General features: G+C 54.5%; 4 protein-coding genes across 4 annotated transcripts; 3 read left to right on the top strand and 1 right to left on the bottom strand.

The window, feature by feature from the left end:
- Positions 1-234: 234 nt before the first annotated feature.
- Positions 235-3,532, top strand: VOLCADRAFT_105984 (uncharacterized protein; the record flags this gene model as incomplete). The annotated part of the gene is made up of 5 exons (XM_002953508.1): positions 235-333; positions 527-592; positions 944-1,085; positions 1,377-1,582; positions 2,496-3,532. The coding sequence occupies 5 exons, from the start codon at positions 235-237 to the stop codon at positions 2,610-2,612; spliced, it is 630 nt and encodes a 209-aa protein (XP_002953554.1). The 3' UTR covers positions 2,613-3,532.
- A 432-nt stretch (positions 3,533-3,964) lies between these two features.
- On the bottom strand, positions 3,965-8,369 carry VOLCADRAFT_82305 (uncharacterized protein). The gene is made up of 9 exons (XM_002953410.1): positions 8,114-8,369; positions 7,843-7,928; positions 7,453-7,624; positions 7,063-7,148; positions 6,531-6,717; positions 6,202-6,287; positions 5,552-5,807; positions 5,262-5,347; positions 3,965-4,946 (listed from the first exon to the last, which is right to left on the bottom strand). The coding sequence occupies exons 1-9, from the start codon at positions 8,272-8,274 to the stop codon at positions 4,825-4,827; spliced, it is 1,242 nt and encodes a 413-aa protein (XP_002953456.1). The 5' UTR covers positions 8,275-8,369; the 3' UTR covers positions 3,965-4,824.
- A 746-nt stretch (positions 8,370-9,115) lies between these two features.
- On the top strand, positions 9,116-13,559 carry VOLCADRAFT_82302 (uncharacterized protein; the record flags this gene model as incomplete). Its single annotated transcript, XM_002953507.1, has 9 exons — positions 9,116-9,412; positions 9,677-9,853; positions 10,353-10,453; positions 11,161-11,300; positions 11,531-11,712; positions 12,094-12,207; positions 12,525-12,642; positions 12,763-12,974; positions 13,407-13,559. 9 exons carry the CDS (start codon positions 9,116-9,118, stop codon positions 13,557-13,559), a joined length of 1,494 nt encoding a protein of 497 aa, XP_002953553.1.
- Positions 13,560-14,063: 504 nt separating this feature from the next.
- Positions 14,064-23,980, top strand: VOLCADRAFT_105981 (uncharacterized protein; the record flags this gene model as incomplete). Its single annotated transcript, XM_002953506.1, has 14 exons — positions 14,064-14,162; positions 14,352-14,371; positions 17,081-17,315; positions 17,855-18,072; positions 18,389-18,745; positions 19,049-19,114; positions 19,489-19,640; positions 19,708-19,865; positions 20,272-20,337; positions 20,702-21,121; positions 21,630-22,052; positions 22,198-22,485; positions 22,722-22,927; positions 23,334-23,980. The coding sequence occupies 14 exons, from the start codon at positions 14,064-14,066 to the stop codon at positions 23,707-23,709; spliced, it is 3,084 nt and encodes a 1,027-aa protein (XP_002953552.1). The 3' UTR covers positions 23,710-23,980.
- Between the last annotated feature and the right edge of the window lie 290 nt (positions 23,981-24,270).

Genomic DNA, 24,270 nt, shown 5'->3' with positions numbered 1-24,270 from the left:
TGGTCATTTCGTAGAGAAGTCAAAACGTCAAACGTAACACAGGCGTGAGGGTTCAAGAAGGCCCGAGGTTCGCTGTGGACATATAGCGCTTTTCAGGCACGACTTGCAGTGACGTGGTGAGCACCGTGATGATGGCCGTCATCGATCGGCTCAGCAAGGAAACATCTTCGCGCAGGTGCCCAGCCGCGTTTGCCAACCATGGAGTGCAGCTGTTCCCGAGCATCTGGCATATCAATGCGCATAGCAATCTTTTTCAATGTTGTCATTGGAATTGTTTTGATCGTTTTCGGCTGCAAGGTGCAGAACCCACCGAAGGACTTTGCCCCCGTGATGGTGCGTGCCTGGTGGGCCACTGGCTGGGATGCATGCTAGTTGGGGGGAATAGATCTGGGCCTTCATCACAGTGGAATACTTGCGCGGGAGCGCTCCAGGTGCCCTGGGCACAGCAAATCTTCCATATCCAGCTCCATCTGCGCTTCTGCAGTCCGCAGAGCTAAACTCCTTGGGGCCCCCCATCGCCCTGCAGTTTGTGATTTTAGGTACCCTGAATCTTTTCGCATCCCTCCTGGGCTTCTGGGGAAGCTATCACAAGGTGGGTTGGCTCCGGCTAGGTGGGTTTTCTGGGGATTCCACCCTTAAGCTACAGTCTTTTGTCTATAAGCACGGTTAAGCGCTTAGGATCGTCCCATTTGGGTTCCTATGGACTGGCTTCTGGCTCCCGTGCCCGGCTCTCGTGCACAACTGGTGCCACCGTTGGGCTTCTGGCTTGTGAATGGGTTGCTTACACTGGAGTCTAGACGTGGCGGCCGTACAGCGCGCCGTGTGCATATCTTTATCGAGACATCGTCATGGCTTCTTCAGATGTCTGTGTCTTTGGTCCGCACTCCGGGCGACATTGTTAAGACACAGCCCTTCCGACATCGCTCTTCACGTCCCCCTCCAGAAGCGCGTGTTGGTGGGATTCCTAGCCTGCGGCGGCTTCTCGACTCTGCTTCAGGTTGGCCTCATCCTGGCACTCCTTTTCGCCTTTGACTCGGTCGTGGAGAAGATCGAGCCACGATCCAATAAAGCCAAGTACGATCAGGGTGAGTGGCTGACCTCATGCTAATTGGTCTACATAATGGCGACGTGGCGCACGCGTTACAATACGTTGATGAACTCACCGCCATAACCACCTCCCTCCGCAGATGTATCTTATCTGGGTTTACTGCGGTTCTAGGGTGCCTCCTTAGCGCACACATGCTGTCATGCATGCTAGGTTTCATTTCGCGCCTGCAAACCCATGTGGGCTCTCCAGTGTTGCAATGACAGCAAAACGGCAGGGGGGCGTCACCGCAGCTGATACGCTCCCTTTGCATTCTTGTGTGTTAACGCAGTTGCAAAGCAGTTGAGCACTGCACGGTGGGTGGCACTCGGATTCGTCATTGTTGAGATGTTTACCCTCACCATGGCGGTGCTCCTGCGCTTCGTGATCAAAGAGGAGCAGCCGTATAATAGTTTCGACCCGGAATCGGCAGAACAGCGCACCAACACGCTGACCAGTTTGGCGCGCGACATCGAGAAGTTTGCAAGTAAATCAAAGGTAAATAGCAACGGAGCGGTGCGGTGCGCTAGTTGGATTTGTGTTCAGTTGTATGATGTGTGATGTGTGCGGCAAGGGGGGTCCATATCTTCACCCTGGGGACGCTACCCGGCAGACCCTGCCTTCCCCGGTTTTTCGGGGCACCCTCATCTAGTAACCCTAGTCAACTATTATATAAGGTCACCACCGTCCATTAACTATGGGCACATTTACCTTCCACCATCGGAAGGATTTTCAATTCTAACAGGTCTCGATCCCGGAACCTCCGGGGGCATTGGTGTGTGCTCTACCAGTAGTGCCTAACCTATGTATATGGCACTACTGGTAGCATGTATGCAATGCTGCATTGGGAGTGACCAAAGGCAATGCAGACCCTTCAAAGCTCGTTCTTATATCATCTGCTGCTGCATGTGGGTGGTGGTTTTGAACTTCCTCTTTAGGTAGGTAATCTCCTCCTGGCCTGTTGTCCACATGGGGAGGTAATGATAACATCTGGAGCAGCACCCGATCTGGATCGAAGCAATGCCAACGCGCACGTCTCGGCTAGGATCGTATACCATTTTGCCTGCAATTGCGCTTTCATGTTTCGAGTGCTAGAGGGTACAGAGGTACTGAAGTTTATATATATCTTAATTAATAAAGATGTGGCGTACAGAGGCCGCGGAGACTACCGCAACGCACGATTAGGTCGATGCATGACGCGCGAGAGTGGAACGTGAAAACCACTGTGGCTGGTGAAGGAAGACCATACAGACGGGACACATGGGACTTCTTGTGCCATTTCCCTTCATCATGTCATGCGGAAAGCAGTTGCATCTTGCACGACGGCAGCGACGACACCTATTTTTCTATCTCCCTCTTTGGCCTTCATGGGCGTCTGCGTGCTCCTCTTTCTCTGCAACCGCGACTGCAGACCATGGGCGAGCGTGCGTATGACAAGGTGCGTAGCAAAATGGCGGCCAAGTACGGGAACTACTCCGCAGCTGACTCTGACTGGAAGAGCAAGGCCAAGGTCAGCTGGCGCACGTAACACATGGCGGCATCCGTAATAACCGCATGCCGCTTCAGCAGATTGCATGGAGTGATAGGCGAGTCGTTGAGATGGGTCCCTGGTCGAATTTGTGGTAGCGCGATTTTAGGTTGAGGCGCATGTGGACTCCATGGGGCTTGGGACCGCAGCAATTGTTAATCGCGCGCGCTGACAAGAGCGTTCGACTGTGGTTTGTGGGGTAAAGTAGTAATAGCAAGCCATGTGAGGCACCCTGGGATGATGATGCTGTGCTAAGATTCTCGGGTGGCCTGTGCGAAGGCGCGGGTCAGGCAGCTCCAATCAGCAATATGGCCCGGGTGGTTTCGGTTTGGCTTCGGATGATATTCGGTTCCCTCACCGTGCCTTGGATTGGCGGGAGCGCTACCGACATGTATGTGTGAAGACAAAAATTGCTGCCGGAAAGCAGTTTGGACAGCAAGGGAGGCGGAGTGCATCGTAGCCGGGACGTACAGTGCTCGACCAGGGATTTGTACAGCCCGTCTTTTTGCTTCGCCTGAAAAGTCAGATGGGCTGCTGAACCCCGCTGTATGGACATTTCAATGGCGTGCTGTTTACCAAGGGATGGTCGTTGAAGGATGTCATGTCATGTAGTGCATGATTTCGTGCTTCATCAGCACAAGGGATAATAAACGCGAATCTGAAGTGTGCCCTGACTGTGAGACACCCCTCTGACACCGGACGGGGTGTGGTCTTCCGGTTGCCGTGTGACAACGGTACATCAAATTGTAGGGCTGTCGTTCATTGTAGCATTATGAACTCTACGTTTGTGCTTTTCTGTATCTGTATGACTGATTCCTGATCCCTGAGAGGACTCCTCGGGTGGGGATAAGATCCTGAAGCAAGGAAAACGAGCACAGGTCCGGGTAATTTTTGTCAACTTGTAACTGTCTGACATTGGATTAGATCCTAAGCGCAGTTGGATTCCTTAAAGGCTAACGTCAAGAGGAAGTCAAGACTTTGAAACTGGGGTCAGTATTGTCGTAATTACATGCTTCATTTGGTGCACGGCACGGATCTAGGCCAAACCTACAGTGCGGACTGCTAGCACATGTTATACCTCAAGAGATTGCATTATCTCCATACAAGGGCGTGCAGACGGCTACTGCATCCCCGCCCTAGGCTGGTAATGCGTAGTGACTTTTCTGTGGTAGCTGGCAAGGTGTCAAGATCCGGTATTTTGCTAACGTGACAACGCCGCACAAATAAACCTGTTTATTTGAAACTTTCTCTTTGAGAGTAAAACCACCCACGTAAGTGCATCTCCTCTTGGCACTTTGGTCGCTATCCTTACGCCAGTCCTTAGTGCATGCCCAAGTCAGCCACGTCACGTGTTTGTTTCGACGATTCTTCCGTTACAACGGTTTTCCGAGCTAATGGGCAGAGGACCACGAGTACCGCACATAATCGACGCATCCAAAGTGAATAACCCCGGCAAACCAGTAAAGTGTGATATTAAAAAGATATAGGACACAATTGAACGACACATCTTTACGCAACCTACGAACACGAACCATCACCAATCTGCACCCTTGCAGCGAACCGAGTCAAGCAAACAAGACAGACCGACTAACATTTTGCCAGCTTGCAAAAGTGCTATTGTCTTCTTTTGCAGCCACATGTCCTTGGTGCAGCACAAGATACCCATCGTTTGCACATCTTGGTCGCGAAAAACATCCACACAGACGCACCCCACTGCCACTATGTTTGGACAGCGTTGCCAAAGGGCCAGGCTCCGACACTTCTACTTTGCTCGAAGCCTTCTCCTCTCCCTGGCGCATTGCTTCAAACGGTAACTTCCAGCTATGACGATCTGTGAGATGCTCAAAACTGCTGCCATATCCAAAGTATACATATATTTCGCCAGCAGCGCCAATTACGCTGTTTATCCAACGTCTTCCCAGCTAAGCATTCGTGGCAGGCACTTTGCTAAGGCGACCCACGTTGTTAAGGAGGGACGCTGCCGGGACCAAATCGCAGCGCACAGCCTAGGCCGCCCCTACCGAACGGTGAGGCAACGAAGTAGCGAGACAGCAGGCGTAAGTCACAGACACTGCAATATCCAAGGAAATGTTGAAATGGAATAAACAGGCATTGCCTGATCCTCCATCTCATGAGTATTTCAGGGATTATATCATATCACCACCTCGCCTTGTAACAACACCAAGGGGTTCCGGGACCCGGGCGGACCTGCTCAGTACACGGCCTCCTGGGCGGCGCCGTAGCCACTGTTGGAGGCCCGTGACGCCTCACGCTGCTGATACCTGGCGTCCAACTCAGGCAGCAGCTCGTTGATCCACTCGGGAGCCGACCGGCCTGGGGACAGCGGGCGATTGCAAGTTGGGGATATTCCTAATTTAGGCCGAGTCAAGGAACCAAGTACCGAGTGCTATTTTTTTGCAAAGATAACGGGCAAGAGCCGCAGCACGATAGCGATCGCGCATGCTGCAGTGTCACGCCAAGCCACACCAGTGACCTGAAGACTGCTTCCAGCCGTCATCCAAACCGATGGGGTGGCCGCGGCCTGGGCCGCCGGGAATGCTTGGAAAGTACATAAACAGCATGTACGTCCCCTCCTGGTCACTCGAGTCTCTTTTCATCCAACTCTCCATTTAACAAGGCCACACTTACTGGTGAGCCAAAGAACCAAGGAGCGGTCGTCCTTATTCCTGAAATCCGGTGCCTTGGGGTTCTGCTTGGTGTAGCGGTTATCGAACCTGGTGCAGGACAGGTGTTCAAGCGTCAAACCCAAAATCAAACATGTCCGCCTTCGAATCGCTAAATAATGCGCGCGCGCGCCGCGTCGCGGCTGAAAAACCTAAAGTCGACAACATACCCCGCAACACTAGCATTTTCCCAACATTTCCGTTCTGTTCCAGTCCCTTTCCGACAGAAACCATCACATGTAAAAAGCACCTCACCACTGCTCAGGGTTGTTCCTCAACGACTCCCAGTTGGCCTGCTCCTGGGCAATCTTAGCTTCCCGCGAGTCGGACTGCTGGTAGGATTGCTGCGGCTGCTGTTGTTGCTGGTAGTCCGCGTAGCCCTGCTGCTGCTCCGGGTAGGGCTGGTAGTCCTGCTGCTGCTGGTAGTACTGCTGCTGACCATTCATGCGCTGATCGTACCGGGCGTCCAGCTCCGCCAGCAGGTCGTCGAGGTAGTCGGGTAGCTGGTAGCCTACACAGGTTTGCAGTGGAAAGATAGTGTTCAGTCAGGTTGTTCAGTTCTTTAGCTTATTATCTGCCTGTATCGAACCATACAAGTCCGCCGGATTTGTTTCTCTTTAGGTGGGACAGGAAAGTTGAATTTCATGGAGTAGACGGGAGAAGGCAGTGATGCCGAAACCAAATCAGGCTGTTCCTAGGATTGGCCTGACGGTCTTTTCCATTGAAAGCGGCAGGTCAACCGTCGCGACTCCAGAAGTTCGAGGAAGTATGCATGGGGCCCATGCACAGCCTGTCCTATCGTGACCTCTTCATCACGTCACATGTATGAACCAAACAATATAGCACTATTCCTAGCTCGGCAATGCGGTACGTTGTCGTAGACCATGAATCTCTACGTGACTCACTGCTTAGCCAGAGCGCCACCGAACGATCGCTCTTGAGCTTGAAATCCGGGGCCTTAGGGTTGGTCTTGGTACGGCGGTTGTCAAACCTGTTGCCGTGAAAAATAGATAACAGTGAAAACATTGCAGCCATGGATTGAGCTTGATGCCTCCAGGTGACGACCAATTCAATCCAATGCGACCCAACAAGGGTACCCGGGCTCGACCCGCAGACCCATTACACTCCCTCGCGGCGCTGCAACCATTTAAAACCATTAAAAACCCTTTCGCGTCAGCAGTGCCACCAAAGAAGCTCAAGGCAATAACTTAGCATTCTTGCAGTAACCACCCACCAGAGCTCTGGATTGCTGCGGAGCGAGTCCCACTTGGCCATCTCAGCCGCCCTCTTGTCCTCCACGTACTGATCGGGGGCCTGCTGGTACCCACCCTGCTGCTGCTGCGAGTAGCCGGACGAGCGTTGCGACTGGCGGGCATCCAGCTCGTGTAGCAGGTCATCGAGCCATTCAGGAGCACCATAGCCTGCATAATGGAGCGGTTTGCGATGACGAGTTATGTTAGATTCTAATATTTGTTGCCGGACGAGGATAAAGCTGTAATAGGATGTATAGGTCGAGCGAGCGCCAAAAGAAACGCATCAATTGACGCGCGCTCCACAACAGGCCTAGGGTTCTACTACCACCCCGCCGATCTACTTCCTGTAACGTCTGCCTACGACGTAATGCAAAACCCCATGTTCGTAGGACTGTGAGCAGCACATCCATGTATTGCAGGGATTTGCCACACACGCGTCACCTTCTCGCCAAAAGTCACCTGGCCTTCCACGGGGACCTCCCGTCCACCAACAACCCCGCAAGTGATACTCACTGTCGATCCAGAGAGCCACAGCCCGGTCGTCCTTACGCCGAAAGTCAGGCGCCCGCGGGTTAGTCTTGCGGCTACGGTTGTCAAACCTACGTGGTACAGCAGGGTTTATGCATTGGAGCTTGGCATTAACCATCAGCACTTTTCCGACGGCGGCGCTGCAAATGACGTTGTATCCACGTCATTAAACGACGGAGCTATATTGCAGCGAAGAGTGTAAGACAGGCAGGTAACGGTCATATGCAACTACGCCACCGCCAAATCTCAGCACGCAACCAACCCTTATCTCCATTTGCCAACAGACTTCAAACATAGACGCCTGAGGGTTCCCGCAATTCCACGGAGTTAACTTGCGTGGACTATGCTGCATACAGGGACGAGGCAGTAGCTCACCACTCTTCTGGGTTGTTGCGTAATGACTCCCAGTTGGCCATCTCAGCAGCGCGACGGTCGTTGCGATCGCCGCCGGGCCGGTCTCCGCCGAAACGATCGCCACGTTGCTGGCCACCCTGCCGAGAATCGAGCTCGTCCAAGAACTCCTCGTACCACCCAGGGGTGTCGCGACCTGCCAAATTGGGCAGAGCAAACAAAGATGGAGCATTAGGACCAACGCTTATTAAAACGCAACGGAGAATTGATCACTGCTCGGTCGATGACACTGCCTCGTCTCGAACCAGCTCATGTCTGCCACCATACCCATACCCAGGCAAAGCATCCCGAGACCGAAATGTGCCGTTGCTACGATGAAAAGCCAGAAGCTGCCTCGCCGACACTAGAACTTACCGTCGATCCAAATAGCCACGGAACGGTCATCCTTGCGGACGAAGTCGGGCGCTTTCGGGTTGGTCTTACGTTTGCGGTTGTCATACCTGTTGGGAAGAGCGGAAATGCTTTATGCTTATGTGATCGAGGTGTGCGGCTAAACCTCTTGGCTCGCGTCAACCAAGCCGACACACTCCGAAAGCACCAAATCTTCGGATTACCAACGTCAAGTCCACGATTAAGGTTTCCGGCAAGTAGCATACGATGCCAGTATGCAGTTCTGAGCACGCACCATTCGTTCGGGTTGGCCCGCAGCGCGTCCCAGTTGGATAGGACCTCGTCGCGCTTGGACCAAGAGCACGGTGCCACAGGCCTAGCGACCAACGTCCGACGTATCGGGGCAGTCACCAATGTCTGCGGCAGAAGCCGCTTTGCAGCGAAATGCATGAGCATAGTAGTAAAGGCGGCCGCCGAAAGCTTCAGGCAAGGACGAGGCCTAGCGTAATTTAAGTCAACAGAAATAATTAAAATACAAAGCACACTTTAATGCTTTAAGGGAAGAGACATAATATTTGATTTTCCCGTCTTGTAAGCTTGGCAAAGCCGTACACAAAATTTTCGTGGACAGCAACGGAACAGTACTCGACATTTTTTGGCAAACTTGAACCTAAATTTTGTGCTGAAAATTAACACGAATGCTCATGACGTATACGGCCTCTCAACAGTTCAAGTTTTGCGAACGCACGCTCCATGGGTCAGCATGCAGTTAACTCGCTGGGTAATTGTATTCTTCTGAGATATGCTACAGGGATTCCGTAACAACCACAGCACTGCCGACAAACAAGCGTGCGTTCATGCCGACACTTTAGCCATTGAAATTTCTGGTTGCTTATGCAAGCCATTGCGTTGCTGGTTAAGGTATTTCGGCAAACAATTTAGTATGAATGCTTACGATACAATAAATTTGAGTTGCAGCGTCGAGAAAGGAATGTTGATGTCATGTGTACGGATGTTTCTAGGGCCCAAACAGAGAGCCCGTCCAAAATTACTCGAATGTCCACAATGTTGGACTCTGCTGGTCACTCGTAGCTGTTAGCTGCAGTCGGATTAGGAGATTCCTGTGACTGTTAGGAGGCGTGGAGCCAGCCTGAGCTCCGAGCCAGTCGTCCTGGCTAGGCTTGACCCGTCAATCGTCACTCTCTAACCCGTGGCATTTTTGGATCTTAGTCTTCTCACAAATCCATCACAAATCATTCACTTTAGGCCGTCTGATCTGCCAGTCCACCTGCCTGATATGCAGCATCAACTTCCCTCGCGGTCGGGCCTTCGCCGGGCCTCACAGCACTCTCAGCAATTCAAGCCTTGTAGTTTCAAACTTAAGAGAGAGAATGGATTATCGATCCGACCGGTCGTCTCCGTGCAAGCCACAGGACCAGAGCTTGCGAGCATTGCGGATGCGGTGCAAAGCGTTGTCACAGCGGCAGCAGCGGCGGCACCAGCACCACTGCAACCAGCAGTTTCCACCATCGGCGGTGATCTCGCGGCGCTCGCCACCTTATCACCCACACTCCCGGGCCTTGGCCGGCTCACGGTAAGCCACTATTGCTCCATCGTCCCCCTCGTGTCGCCCCTTTTCATTTTGGACGTCTCTATTAAGCGGAAGCCCCGCGCCAAGCGTTAACTTACATCACGCGCGGCCTTTCTGCTGCTCCTGGCAAGCTTCCTTCCCATGCCCCGTGGCGCCTCTTTAATGTCGCCCGGCGCAAAAATGCAGCCCGCGGTCTGCACAGTACCACCTGCCGTTTCGCCATCATTCCCCCCGCCCCCGCCTCGTGATTACGCGTGTGCACTGCAGGCCCTGTACTACACTCTTTTCTCAAAACCCAACCCCCTGTGGAACATCTGGGACTTTTACGTGGGCGCTCCGCTGGCGGATGGCAGGAACAGCCGCTGGAGCAGCGAGGATTTCCAGTTGCGTGACAAGCTGGGAGGTGGCAACTTCGGTATCACGTTTGAGGGCCTGCGCTTGACGGTGAGAGCCTGGTGATAGGAGGGCTCCTCCGAAACGCCGACTGGCCGGACAGCGTGGTGAAGAGCGCTTGATAAGGGCCGCGCATAAGTCACTGAGTCAGCCTCCCTGCCTTGTATCTATGGGGGTGAAAGGGCTGAGAGGGAATGCCGGTGCCGGGGGGTTCCGCCGGTGCCGGGGGAATAACTGTGGATAGTGGACTGCTGGCCTGGGCTATACGCTAGGCTGGGCTGGACAAAGCGGAGCCGATCTTGGTTATTTTTTCGAACAGGCCGTTCTGATGCGACTGCGCTCTCGGGCACCGTCGTCGAGTCCCCTTTCGAAAGCTACCATCCATTGCTACTTGCATTTGGCCTGTATCAAGTTTCCTCCCCCGCTTGCCTCGCCTCCCCTAACCTTGTTCTCCCTTTTTTCCTCTTTCTATTCTGCGATGTCCGTTTCCCTCCTCTCCTCTCCATCGCTCTCCCCCGCGCGTGGGTGCATATCTCCCTCTCTGTCCCAGGCTGAGGATTCAAGCGTCACCACTCGCAGCAAGCTCACCGCAGAACAGAAGAAGCGACGAGTGGTGCTCAAGCGAGTCAACATGGACCGCCAGGGAGTCCGGTACGTCGGCGGGAGGGAGGAGGGAAGCTAAGGGGGCAGTTAGGGGGGTAGTTAGGGGGCATAAGAGCAGATCAGAGGAGAGATTCCTCTTGGCGGGATGGGAAGTATGTCCCGTGAACAGCGGCCACTATGACCTGACCTGACCTGGCGAAAGCAAGGCAATGCGGCAGGAAGTCGGTCGGCTTTTGGGGGAGGAGGGTCGCTAGAGCAGCAGCAAATGCCGTACCCAATACACGTGGGGGGAGGGGAATGGAGAACGTCCATCAATCTTCGGCTGTGCTATTGTTTCAATGGGTGACACCAACTAGTGAGAAACGGGGAAAGGGGGCCAGTAGGTGCCGTAACAGGTGAAATAGCAATCGCTGCGGTGCAGCAGTAGCCACAGCAGCCCCGGGCCCAGCACCGGCACCATCGTGCGTCGGAAAGGACTTTTCAGTAAGCAAGTGGAAAGAAGAGCTAGGGAGGACGACCTGGGGGCGTGGTCTTGCTGTAACGATAGCCGTGCATGTGTCCGTGGTCCGACGACGCGATCGACGAATGAACTATCAACATGTAACTGAAGATGTCTTTGCTGTGGGTACAGTGCGCACGGATGTATGTATATATAGGTACATTCACAAACATATCACTCGTCTAAATAGTAGATGTATGGATTTGTGTGTCCGTAAGTATGTGGATGTGTCTCCGTACGTCTCTGGATCCCGCAGCTCGGATTTCCTGAAGACGGGCACTCTGGCCAAGGGCAGTGCGGAGACGGGTATGGTGGAAGCGTACATGTGCGCCAAGATTAAGCGCAACCCCATCGCAGCCGCCTCGTGTGCGGAGTACCTGGGCTACTTCACCAGCAGTGAGCAGGGAGGGGGATGAGGGAGGCGGGCAGGTCGGGAGGGGGGGAGGGAGGCGGGCAGGGAGGTGGGAGGCGGGTCAGTTGAAGGTGCTGCAGTCCTCGGGGATAGGGCTTTCCCCCACCTACCTACCTACCTGCCTACCTACCTACCTCGTTAAAACTGCCTGTAGTCCTGACCTCTGTTCAGAAAGCCCCAAATTACTTGCACCCACCATCGCCCCCGCCATCAGACACAGCCGAGGGCGCCTTCACCAAGGGCAGCCAGTGGCTGGTGTGGAAGTTCGAGAGCGATGCCACCCTTGGTGACGCGCTGGACGGCAAGCTGGGTCCCTTCCCGTCCTGTTTGGAGGAGTTCATGATGGCGGGAAAGAAGATCTCGGAGAACACGCCGCAGGAGAAGCGGGATATCAACGTACGTACGTACGTGGTAGAGGGGTCGTGGGATGGGATTCGGTTGCGTGCGTGTGTGCATGCGTGCGTGGGGGGGGATGGTGGGCCTTGGTACGCAGCGCGTTACTTGGGGTGAGGGGGAGCGTCGGCAGGTCTGTACTTTTGTGTGTGTGGAGAGGGGGAGAGAGAGGGCCTTTCCTCACAGGTTCCCCAACCGCCTTCCCCACACTCCTCCACGCGCCTCCCCTCGCCCCCAGTGCCCTCCTGCACTCAAGTGGTCGTGTCGCGTGCGCACGGTAAAGTTCCGTCTTCTCGTAAACCCTTTAAGAAAGCCTCAAAATTTCAATTCCTTAACCCTTAAGAACCAGTCTAATTCCGTAACGCCTCCTGAAAACCGCTCCAGGTGATCAAGGGCGTCATGCGGCAGGTCCTCACGGGACTACGGCGGCTGCACCGACTGGGTATCGTACACCGGGACATCAAGCCGGAGAACCTGCTGGTCACCGTGGATGGACAGGTGCGGCCGGTGCCCCCCGGGTGGAGGGGGGTGGGGGATGGGGGGGCGGTACGGTGGTAAGTGCAGGGTTGTATAATGGAGCAGTACGATGAGGAGCGCGGACGGTTTTCCAAGGTGGATGCGTGTCTGCCTGTGTTGGCACACTTGCCGGGCCGCCGCGGCCACCGACGTTTCAACCGCTTTCTAGGATGGCATGTTGCGTTGTCTGTCGTTGACTCACGTAAAACTTTATTCTAAGGATTAGGCGCCGTGTTGGTGTTGTACACGTGTACGATAACGGTGTTGCGTTCGGTGTTTTGCCGCCGTATACACTGCAGGTGAAGATTATCGACTTTGGGGCTGCCGTGGATATGTGTACGGGCATCAATTTCAACCCGCTGTACGGCATGCTGGATCCGCGGTACAGCCCCCCGGAGGAGCTGGTCATGCCGCAAAGTGGGTTCCTCGCGCCGTAACCCCCGTGAAGATGGTTTGTTTTGTTGGGTTTTCTCTCCCCTCCTCGGCCCTAACAAACACCCTCGGCCCGGGCCCGGGCCTTTGCATGCACCCACGCAGGCTTCCCGCGTGCGCCGGCGCCTTTCATGGCCGCCCTCCTATCGCCATTCGCCTGGGTGTACGGTAGGCCGGATCTGTTTGATTCGTACACTGCAGGTGTACTGCTGATGCAGATGTGTGTTCCGGAGCTGCGTCCGGTGGCCAACATTCGCCTCTTCAACACAGAGCTTCGGCAGTACGACAACGACCTTAACCGCTGGCGCATGTACAGGGTGAGCGAAACGAAGGGCAGAGAAACTGAAATGGATTCCGCATACCATACCATACGGGGCCAGTCCTATATAGACATAGATCCTTGCGAATAGCAATTACGTTAAACCATACAATGAGGAGCGACGGGCGGTTACTGAGGTTATTTAGTGGATTGCTGTCGGAACGCGATGGACCGCTTGCGTTTGCCACGCTTTAGCAAAGTAAGCGGGCCGCGTACCTGGATGGCTTTGAGTGGAATGTCCACTGTACTTGCTCGCCGGAAGTTCCGTCCACGTGCGCGCGCGGACCCGAACAAGACCCTAAGGTAAATCCGGATTGGTTTATCCAGCATGACCACCGTTAAATTCCTGTCCTCGTGCCTTTCCTGCAGTACGTGAACTGCATCCTGCCTACCGTGCATGTGTACTGTTCGTATGCTTTCATGCACGCAGGGTCAGAAATACGACTTCTCTCTCCTGGACCGCAACAACGAGGCTGGCTGGGACCTGGCCTGCAAGCTGATCACCAAGCGCGACCAGTACAACCGTGGCCGCCTTAGCGTCGGACAGGCTTTATCTCACCGCTTCTTCCTGCCGGAGTTTTAATAATTAAAAAACCTCATAATCATAATCTAAGAAATCCGGGTTTTGGACATAGTTAAAGGAGAAGCAGCCAGCCGGCTTTTCCCTCACTCTAAAGGTGAACAAGCGAAGGCCCCGTGTGGCTCGAGGGAGGCCGCCATCGTTGCTGTTGCTGCGCCGTGATCTGTCGCGCCGATTGGGGTGCGGGCAATCTTTTGAAAGGGAGGGCACGGGAATGACGCAAAAGGGCGTTGTGTAAGGCCCTGAAGGCTGGTTCGTTGTTAAGAGAGGCGGTTCGGGGATCGTAAAAGTGCTGAGTGCGTGCCGAACTACAGAAGAGGCCGGAAGCTCGAGAAGCCATCGGGTTGGAAATCCGCCCACACGTACGACGTGTTTCCTAGGGCAATTGTTAACGTGGTGTTAAGGTTTTAGGTCTTATCGCGTGTCTAGAGACCGCATCTCCTCAGCGTCTTATTTAAACTTCTTTTTTCCTCGTCTCGCTCCTCCTTCCCCCTCTTTGGAATCAGTATGTTTTCCCGAGTCCAAAGGGACTCCATCATACATCAGCGCCCGTGCAGGGCCAGTGGGGTGCAGGGTAGGATGGTCGCAGTGCTGCGCGCGTTGCTGGTGAGCGCGTATGTCTCTCCGTGCTGGCGAGTATGCCGCCTCATGGCGGGTACTGCAAGAAGGCTTTTCCTTTGTTTATTTGTTAAGAGAGTGTGGCTTCTGCAGAGCGGCTTAGTTCTGGGATGGGTGTTGACATCATCATCCTGCTTTTCGTGCCGTGCATCCCATCCATCGTGTGGATGGTCCCAGGTGCGTATCATCGAGTGCCTGTGAGCGGTCCGTTTGTCGTTCGAGTAGTAGCCGTACATTTGCTGTACGTCGAATCTTCTGAGCACGGGGTGCGTCTGTGAGGCTTTGGGAAATCGTATCTGGGTCTTGGGGGGTTGGGAGGTGCGGTAGGGTCCTGGACCACGCGATTAGGCAAGCTAAGGAGAGCTTGGCATAGGATAAGGTTGCAAGATCCTCCGTGTGGGTTTGCGGCATGACGACTCCATGTGTCCGGATCTGCTTCCATGTAAGGAACTTACCTAGACGGGCAACTGCTCGTGCCGCTGGTCTTCAGTGCAGGATAACGCCAAGTGTGCTTGCGCGGAAAACGTGGTGTGGATGTGACTGGTTGGCAGCCTTGCGTTGCTGTCCGGTGCTGGCCTATGCCACGGGTGCAGACCGCAGTGCATGGGGGCATGGTGGTCGTCTTTTATCGGTACTTGATTGGCGCGTGATATATACGGCCGGCCGTATCTTTCGTGTCTTTCGTGGGCTGCACCGACCCTGGCGGGCGTGAATAGACAGGAGTGTGCCTTATCCTTTACTCTCCGTGTAACGTAGCTGACATAAGAGGAGCGTATGTAGCCGGCTAGCCTCCGTCACGCGAAATCGTGCCGAAAACTGTTGATCACAAATTGCACAGTAGAAGGCTGCTTATCATCGCCGTGTATACGTTTGACTAAGACTGGCTGCAGTAAGACCACCCTGAAACCGTTCTAATTGCAGCTGCTGCAATGAACCCTTAGAGCTACTGCAATTTGTGCTGCACAAATAGCACTCCATGTAAAAAGCTGGTGGGGAAGATGACTGAGCTTACAGGAAAATAGCTTTGTGTCGGAGTTTTATCGTCCCAACTGTTAGAGATAAGAGTCCTTCAGTGAACGCGCATGTGGAGACTTCGGTGGGATAACGAGCATAAAGAAGCCCTTTGGAGGCTGGCTCTTGATGGTTTCCCTGCCTTTCCTATGCATAGGGCGCAACGTCAAAGAGGTATACAGGCTGCTATGTGCCCCTGTGGTGTACGCATGCTTTGTGGGGATCGTCGGCATCATTTCTGGGATTGTACTGTCGCGTTGGCTCTTCGTGAAGCTCTGCAAAACGAACTTCAGTTCCCTGACCTTTTCAACCGGGCTAACCTGTGGTTGGGCATTCCACCAACCTGGATTTGTGCGTGTGTATGGGAGGTTGTATGCCTTGCGGCCATCAGCTCACTCAATCTCGGTCGCCGTTTGTTGTTTAGGGAAGGTCTCCAGACCAACATGCCTATATCAACGCCATCGCTTAACCGCATTACTTACGAGGTTATCTCTGACTTTTGGGCCCGTTTAACTGCTTTTGCGGCACGGGACTACTTGCCAAAACATTGGGATCATGTACCTCACAATCACCCTTTCTTATATGTCAATGACGCAGACATGGTTGTTTGCCGTTTACCGATATACAATGACGAAGTTTGAGGGCGCACGTCGGAGCCTCAATTTTCTGTTTAAGCGTACTAACTGAGGCCGTGTGTCCAGTGAAGTTAGTACGGCCTGGCCGAGTTCTTTTTGAATAAGGCCCACAGTGTTGTGCGGGAGGCGCTCCTATGGGCGCTGCACTCGACCCGTTCGGGGTCCACTGTAACAATCGCATCTCAGTGAACACATCACTCGCTCATATCGTTACACAAGGAGAGAGGAATAATAGAGACGCAAGCAGTATATAAACATGCCGCAGCCAATCCTGATCTGGTGTCTTATTGCGCGGACTTGCCAACTCTGCCGCGACCCGCGAGCATTAGAGGCTGTTAGCGGTTAGCCCGCGTACGATTCTGCGCTTCAGCCCTATTATCAAAGCTGCCTGATTTAAACAAGCGGAGCTTTAGCTAGGTAACATGATCTATCTTCATTAAAGTTGCTGTATTGTGATGGCTGCTATCCCTCCGTTTACGGCATCAGAAGTGATTGCCGAATAAGCTATTATGGAAAGCAACGACACGATGTATTGAATGGTTACATCTCAAGCGACTGACTAAGCTCCTTAACACTCTTGAACTTGTGCGTTTCGGCTGACTAGTTGAATCACCTGTCTCAGCCTATTGCACCATATTGTTAATTATAACGTCTCGTTATTACAAAAGATCGTCTTATACATGCTAATCTTCAAGGTTTGATAAGGCCGATGCATCCATGCTAAGCCCTAGCCGATACAGGCCAAGCAATTCCAAACGAGCGAACTCGAACTATCCATGTTCTGGAAGCTGGAGCACTCTTGTTGCACATGCTGCTTTCCGAACCCGGCATGCGGCGCAGCTGCTGGTCGGCCGAGCGTTTCAGCCAAGCTCCCGATGGATGCAAGTCCTCGAGGTATCAAGGGGTCGATGCCAGTGCATCATAACAGCGTAGATACACTTGGCGGGGAACAGGGATTCATGGGAAAACAGGGCAGGGTCATGATGCCGGGGTTGGTGACGCGAAGGGAGTGGTTACGACGCTCCAATACAGAATTAAAAAGGGCAGGCGCATTGAGTATGCCCTTACTCCCATGAATTTCAATTAACAGCTGTTCTCTAGCATCACCCTTCCCGATAGCAGGACACAACTGCACATATTCAAATCGGCCCTATTTTATACACCCGCATTCCCCCTCCTGCTTTTCCCATGCATAAAATTCGTATACACCTGACGCCGTACATGTGTGAAGGCGGACGAACATTCCTTCTTCTGGGGCAGGCCCACTCGCCCGACGAAGGAGGCCGTTAGCGATCGTCGCGCGCCAGCTAGCACCTCTCCTGCGGAAGGGGTAGTTGGCTCAGCCGCAGCCCTTGCGGCGGCGGCATCCGCGACAACGGGGTCGTCGCCGTCACTGCCGCCGCCACCGACGCTGCCACAGATCCGCGTGATCTCAATCTCGGCATCACGCTTTCACGGAATTGTAGAAGCACTTACGGCTTCGGACCTGTGGCAGGTACGTGGTCCCGACTGTAAGTGTAAATCAACAAGTGGCGGGAAGCCTGGTAGAGAATGCAACGGGCGGACGGACATGGGGACGGACAGGGTCGTGATAGGGACCCCACGGCGCGGCTCGTTAGGCAGATGCTCATGTATCGGACGGGGTCCGCTTCTGGAGGCGGGAATCATTACCCCTCCCAGTGCAACTGTACAACTGGAGTTCACTCGCTTGTCCGTATGTCGTATATACATGATCTAGGCTCGCAAGAACGGCATGCAAGCGCTACAGGACTACCGGACAATGCGCATGGCGTAGCTGAGGGTTACTTTCCCGGTCGACTGCGGCCGTCTGCTTGTCTTCATTCCGGACACACGGCGGCGCTCGTGACTGTGTTCCACTCCTACCTCAGCCAGCTGCCAGGGTCTGAGTGGGCCCTATCTAGTGTGCTATGCACCGCTGTGTGCAGTACGTGTACATGCGCACACACTCACAGACAGACAGACAGACAGACAGACCTTCTAAAACAGGCGATGCCTCCACTGCACTGGTTGCAGGACCTTGAGGAGGCCCTGTCGGCTGAGGGCTACGGCAGCGGCGATGCTGACGGCGCCAACGAGGAAGGGCCCCTTGGGGCGGCGGCGAGAGCAGCGGGCGCGTCAGGCGTGACTGCTGCCGTGGAGAAGGGCGGTCGTTCCTGGGGTTTCAGCGATTTCGGAGCGACCCTAGGAGGAGCGGTGCTCCCGGCCCACGTGGTGGTGGTGGCATCACGCAAGTAAGTCCCTTAACGGGCGTGCATGCATTAAAACAGTCCCTGTGTATTGAGTACTATGATGTGCCGGCCACACCTGGTCAGGCCTTGGTGTGCCTAGGTGGCCGGTCTCTGGCAACGCACGGAGGAGGACACGTGCGAGCTCAACAGGAAAGGACTGCTTGCATGAGAATTAAGGACTGCGGGAAAGCAAGGGGGCCATTACGTATGCTGGACGCTGTTCTACAGCATCCGCCCCGCACCAGCTCCCGTTTCCACTATATTCCTCCATGCGCGCGCGTGTACATGAATATACGTGTGTGTATGTGTGTACGGCAAGGGCTGCTGGATGGGCGTTGGATCCTGCTTCACGTGCCCGCACGGACCCAAATGACCTGTTGCGAACCATCAAGCTGCTACAGCACAGCCTGTGCCTCAGCCGCCTGGAGGGCTACAGCCTGGAGAACATGGCGTCCGTACTGTGGAGCCTGGCCAGCGTGCTTGGAGAGTACGGCAGGTGCTGGGGCCGCCCAGAGGATCAGTTTTGTTATCCAGATCATTTGGTTTCGGAGGTAGAGGCGGTGGCGGGGGCACTTGCGGCGGAGGTGCGGGACTGGCTGGACAGCTCCGAAACCGTATCGGCGCTGGAGAGCGGTGGATTCCAAGAGGGCGAGTTCTCAGTGCTAGCGTCGCTGCTGTGGGGCTATGCGGCTGTGCACCACGTTGTTGGGAGCGCGGCGGGCCGCACCGGCACCCAGTCGCAAGCAGCAGTGCTCCCAGCGGAGGGAGGAGGAGGACAAGAAGAAGAAGGACTGCAACGGAAGCCTCAGCAGCCGCAGCCGCAGCAGCTGGTTGTGGGGGCGGCAAGCGGCTTTGGTAGCTCTAGCAGCAGCAGCAGCAGTAGGAGCCAGCAGCATCAGCGGCAGGACGGTGTGGCAGCGGGTACGGGATTTGAGAAGTTGGCGTGCCGTGCCGCGGAGCTGATCCGATCGTACGGCAGCTCGAAGCCTGTGACGGCGGTTGAGCTGGCTGACGTGGCGTGGGCATTATCCGCCATGAGCCACAAGTGAGCCGTACATGAAGTGTGAGCACGTGATTAGCTGGGTGTTCGTTCGTGCAGTGAGTGGCAGAGATAACTCTAAGCTTGCTGCTGTCACTGCTGTTGCTATCCGCAGCACTCGCAGCCCTGGAAACAATCAAACTGTTTGCATGAAGATACAGATATATGCGACTGTTCTTGTTACATACTGAGCCGTCATGACAACAAGAATTCTCTTGCAACAACACATGGGTCGCTCAATCTTCATGCCCCTTCTGTTACATACGGTCCCACAGATTGTACTACTACTACGATACATACATACATGCATGCATGCGTTACAAGACATACAACTCCATTCGGTACATATAAACCTACATACCTACGTGCGCACGCAGCAGGTCCCCGGCCACTGCTCAGCTGGCCGAAGCGGTCGCTCACGAGGTCTACCGGCAACTTTCCAACCGCTCAAGTCTTCATTCTCCCTTCGAGCCGGCTGAGCTCCTCAAGGTGGTCCGCGCTTATGCGGATATGGGTCTGTCTCGTCTGGACGGTGCGTGAGGTGGCGGCAGCCTCGCGCGCTCTGCTGGCCGCCGCCTGCAGACCCTACGTACCTGTAGGGTCTAACGGTCTAATTGCAACTAACTGCCGTCGTTCCATACATGCAGGCTCTGTGGCTCGCATGATGGACGCCGTGGGAGGTCACGTGGCCAAGCGCATCCGGGGCCGCCACGTGGGGGCTGTCACTCGGCCCAAAGACTGTGCAGAGCTGCTTAGGGTGGGTGGCTGGACTTAGGACTTGTTTACGTGATTGTGATGATGAATGACTGGATGGGTCGGTAGATATGCGCGCTGCGTGGGGGAGTCGAACCTAAAATCCCTAAGCTGGGGAAAGAGGGCTGCGTGGGCAGCTGGTCGGCCTGGTCGGTAGTACGCTGGGTACGTGCTGGTTGTGATGGTAGCGGTGTACGCAACGTGGGTGGTCAGCTGCGTGGGCGCCCATGTGCACACGTGTTCCATGATCTTGCTGGTGTGCAACAACAAGACGGGACCGCGTTGTTGCTGCCCAGCTATTATCTATGAACACCTACAAATCATGTATGTACGATACGCAGCTTGAACATGAGTAGATTACGTTCAACTCTTTTCTATAAGAAGCTCCCGCCGTTCGTTCCCTCCCTCAGGCGTTTGCCGACTCTGATCACAAATCGGTGGTGGTTCCGGAGCTCCTCCAGGCAGTCGGGATGCAGGTATAACAACCCTTTACAAGCGTAGGCAGTGTGTACGACCGTATGTAATATTGGGATTTGTAGGCCACGAAAGCATCTCTTGTGCAGCAGGCGCTGACGCGTTTGTAGTGTTGTGCACGTGTGCATGAGTACATTATCCATTAAGCAGTACAGCAGGTGGATAGATAGGCTGGTTATACGGTATGAAGACAATAGTGCTCAGCGCTGCTAATTTGGCTTCCGCAAACTATTCTCCCTTGTCCCCTTTCCGCTGTACGCACGCGCGCCCGTGTGTGTGTGCGAATGGACGCATGGACCCACGGCTGCTGGCCGTACCTGCTGTGCTGTGCCGGGGCCCCGTACATCGACGGATCGATGCATCCAGATTTGCCAGGAGATCTCCTCCCACAATCTCTCCGCACCGCGAGTTGATGATGTCATGATGTTAATTGGCGACATTGCCACTACTGCCACTTCTACCAGCACCAGCAGCACCAGCAGCACCAGCAGCACCAGCAGGGAGGGCCATTCATATCGCCTCCAATTGCGGAGGAGTCCGGAACAGTCGGGACGGTTGGAACAGGAGCAGCAGTGTCGCACGAAGTGGCACTGGTCGTCCTTCCTGGAGCCGCGCCACGTCATTTCCATATTGTCGTCGTACATTCGGATGGGGTTTTATCCGGGAGTCAACCTGGTGGATTCCATCCTGCTTGCCGTATCGCCGCAGCTGCCGTACATGCGTCATGGGGAGGTTTCGGAGTTGCTTGAATTGTTGGCCGCAATTCAACATTTACCAGGGCCGCAGGTACATATAATGTATATATACAGTATATATACATGTCATGCTGCATGCAGACAAGTGGTTGAAGGGCCCGTACTACAGCTGGCTGTACTGCTGAGCGTGTAGCAGTTGTACAACTATCAATGTACGTACTACCGTAACTACTGTTCGTTGGTGCTCCGTGCATCTATCCTCCTGACATGCAAGCCAAGGCGGCGATGCGTTAATGCAGACGTATATGTATGTATGTATGTATGTATGTATGTATGTATGTATGCATGTATGTATGTATGTATGTATGTATGCATGCATGTATGACGTTGATTACACTGTGGGCCGCTAGAGCCGGGGGTCGAAGCCGAAACACAGCGCAAGGGTCGGGAGCACACAGCACAAGTCGGTTAGTCTTGTGTGCTCCCGACTGCCAATGTGTGTATGCATGCATGTGCATCTGAGCGAACAAGCATTTGGTGTGAGTTTATTTTCTGCCTGTTCGTTTTCTGTATGTATGTATGCACGCACGCACCACCAGACACTTGCTCGCCTAGTGTCGGCTGCTGGGCTTAGCCGGCACACGTCAGCAGCAGGAGGCGTGCATGAGCCTCTCGGGGCGCCGGATACTACCGGAACACCATCACCATCATCACCGTCATCGCAATGGCAGTCATCATTATCATCACCAAGAGTGGATGCAGAGGACAGGAATGAAGAAGCCAAGCAGCAGCATCGGCACCCATCGTTGCACAGCAGCCTCAGCCTCTGCGGTCTGGCGGCAGGGGACCCGAGCAATGGCGTTTCATCGTCAACAGCAGTCTCTGGCGGCAGCAGCAGCAGCAGCTACAGCCGCCAAACCCCTGATGTTGGCGCAACGGCATGTGGCCCACTGCAACAGCTTGCATCGCTTTGGGCGCTGGTGGTGATGGGCTGGCGGCCGGAGGCAGCCGATGTGGAGCAGGTGCTGAGCAGTGCGCGTGTGATGAAGCAGGTCGCTTGTTTGGTGTATGTGCTAGTGCATACACATATGCATTGCACACGTACACCGATGATATTGCCTGCCGGCATATTCGTGACGTACATGATGCATACATGCATGTTTACAGGTGCTGTGGCCGGTTCTATTGGATGACTCTCTGGATTTAACGATTCAGGACGCCGGTCGTGTGATGATCCTACTGCGCGCGTTACCGACGGATGAGCTCACAATCCAGCACTTTGGGCTGGCAACAGTTAAGCTGCGTGACGCGCTTGCGTCAACATCGTCGGCCGTATTGCCATCAGGGCTGGTGATGGAGGGCACGATGGGCAGCAGCAACAGCAGCAGTGGGACAGGGAGACGCGGTTGGACGTCGCCATCGAGGCGCAAGATGTCAAACCACTATCCCAAGGGGGTGCGTGAGAGTCATTTGAGGCTGATATATTTGCGGTGTACAACAGTACGTGTGCAGACGTACGTTCTTATGTAGCTAGCTGCTGCGGTGTATGTGCTGCGGGCTAGCTAAGCGAAGTACCTGAACGTATGCAGTTCCGTGTATGTGTGCAGTTTGTAATGAACGCCTTATTGTCAGCTGCTGCAGCAGAGAGCGGTAATGGTTGATTGGTTGCTTGCTTGCCTTGCTTCGTCCAGGTATGCCCACGTGTGGGTTTGCTCGTCAAGCTGATTCCTTCCTTCCTTACATGTGTGCAGTGGGGTAGCGCGGCTGACGCATGGCAGCTGGAGTACACTTTGCTGGCTACAGGGCTTGTCATGGCCGTGCTGGGCACCGAGGGCCGGGAGATGGCGGAGCAGGTTCTGTCTGCAGCGCAGTTCCGGCGTGTGGAAGAGTTGCTGCGGTGCAGTGCAGCGGATTCCGTACGACCTGGCTGACAGATTACAATTGGTACGCACACCTTTTACACACATGCATGCGCACGCATAGGGAACTTAGGAATGCAGATCCAGGTCGCTAAATATGAATCCAAGCGAGTTGCGGGTTGGAACACGTACACATGCACATGCATGCACGCATTGTACAAGGTGGGCTATGCCTCTGCATGAGTGTGTGTGCGTAAGTGTGCGATACATTACGAACATGTTTGAGTCATGCACTTGAGTTTTAACAATGCAGGGCTGGCTCAGCTTACAGGGCCAACAACTCAACATCGTCCCTAAGCAGTTTCCTTGCAACCGCCCATCCGCTGCACGCAGATTCACAAGCCAACATCCCAAACCCGTCTGCTGGTTGCTGTGCTGCTGCAGCTATGTGGCGGAAATTTCAAGGAAGGCGTCACGGATAATGGCTGCTGTGATGCTGCAGTCCTGCCGAGCCTCAGTCCTGTACACTCGCTACGTCGCAGCTTCATGTCAGGGGGACCAGCAAATGGACCTGGAGGGACAGACGACGACAATTCACCACAATGCTGCAGGGGCGGCATCGATGGCGGCTGCTGCTGTTGAAGAAGCTGGGCTGCAGCAGCTGTGGCTGGTGGTATGTAGTATTGCCAATCAGAGTGGCCAGACAGCAGCGATTGTGGGTAGCATGGAGGCTTTGCCCGTGCTGGGAGATGGCGATGGCAGTTGCGGCGATGGTAGCAATAATGGTGACTGCAGACAGCGGGAGCAGGTTCCTGTATGAAAGTTGATGGCAGTAGCAACTGTGGCAACGCTGGAGCCCATTCCTGCTATTGATGATGACGTGGTGCATGCGTCAATAACAACCCAATACAGCGGCCCGCCGTGAAGTTAAGCTCACCAGAATGCCGCTTCTGGGTGAAGCAGCAGCAGGGGGGCAAGAAGGCCATGGCTGGCAAGATGACATCTTCGAGGACGACTGAAGGGATTAGTCGTGCAATAGCACAGCGTGGTCCCCACTACTATCGCTGCTGCTGCTTGTAAACACGAGGTCCAGGAGGGAGTAGCGTGTTCTTGTGTTTATTCCTGCCGCCAAGCTGAGATGGAGATTAGATACGTACATGACGAGGATAATGCGGTCGATTGTGATAACATACATATATAGCTGTGCAAGTTTGGGGTGGTTGCATCCACAGCAGCTTGTTATGTATGTGTATGTGTGCTGCCGCCATGTTTCTGCACCACCCAACAACAGGGGAAAGTCGCCAGTGATGGCGGCTCCGCTGTTGGGCTTGGTTTCTCGGGTTCCTTGTGTGCCACAGACATGGCGAGAATCATCTGCGCC

The sequence above is a fragment of the Volvox carteri genome, assembly GCF_000143455.1.
Source record: "Volvox carteri f. nagariensis unplaced genomic scaffold VOLCAscaffold_36, whole genome shotgun sequence".
NCBI classification, from domain to species: domain Eukaryota; kingdom Viridiplantae; phylum Chlorophyta; class Chlorophyceae; order Chlamydomonadales; family Volvocaceae; genus Volvox; species Volvox carteri.
This window is presented reverse-complemented; position numbering and strand designations above follow the sequence as displayed.

What these genes read in the sequence shown, in the direction of transcription:
- VOLCADRAFT_82305 (XM_002953410.1), bottom strand. Translation starts at nt 8,274, where the DNA reads ATGCTCATGCATTTCGCTGCAAAGCGGCTTCTGCCGCAGACATTGGTG. An exon ending in CGTGGCTATTTGGATCGACG is followed by an intron (nt 7,625 to 7,842) that starts GTAAGTTCTAGT and finishes CCAATTTGGCAG; the next exon opens with GTCGCGACACCCCTGGGTGG. An exon ending in AGGAACAACCCTGAGCAGTG is followed by an intron (nt 5,348 to 5,551) that starts GTGAGGTGCTTT and finishes GTCCTGCACCAG; the next exon opens with GTTCGATAACCGCTACACCA.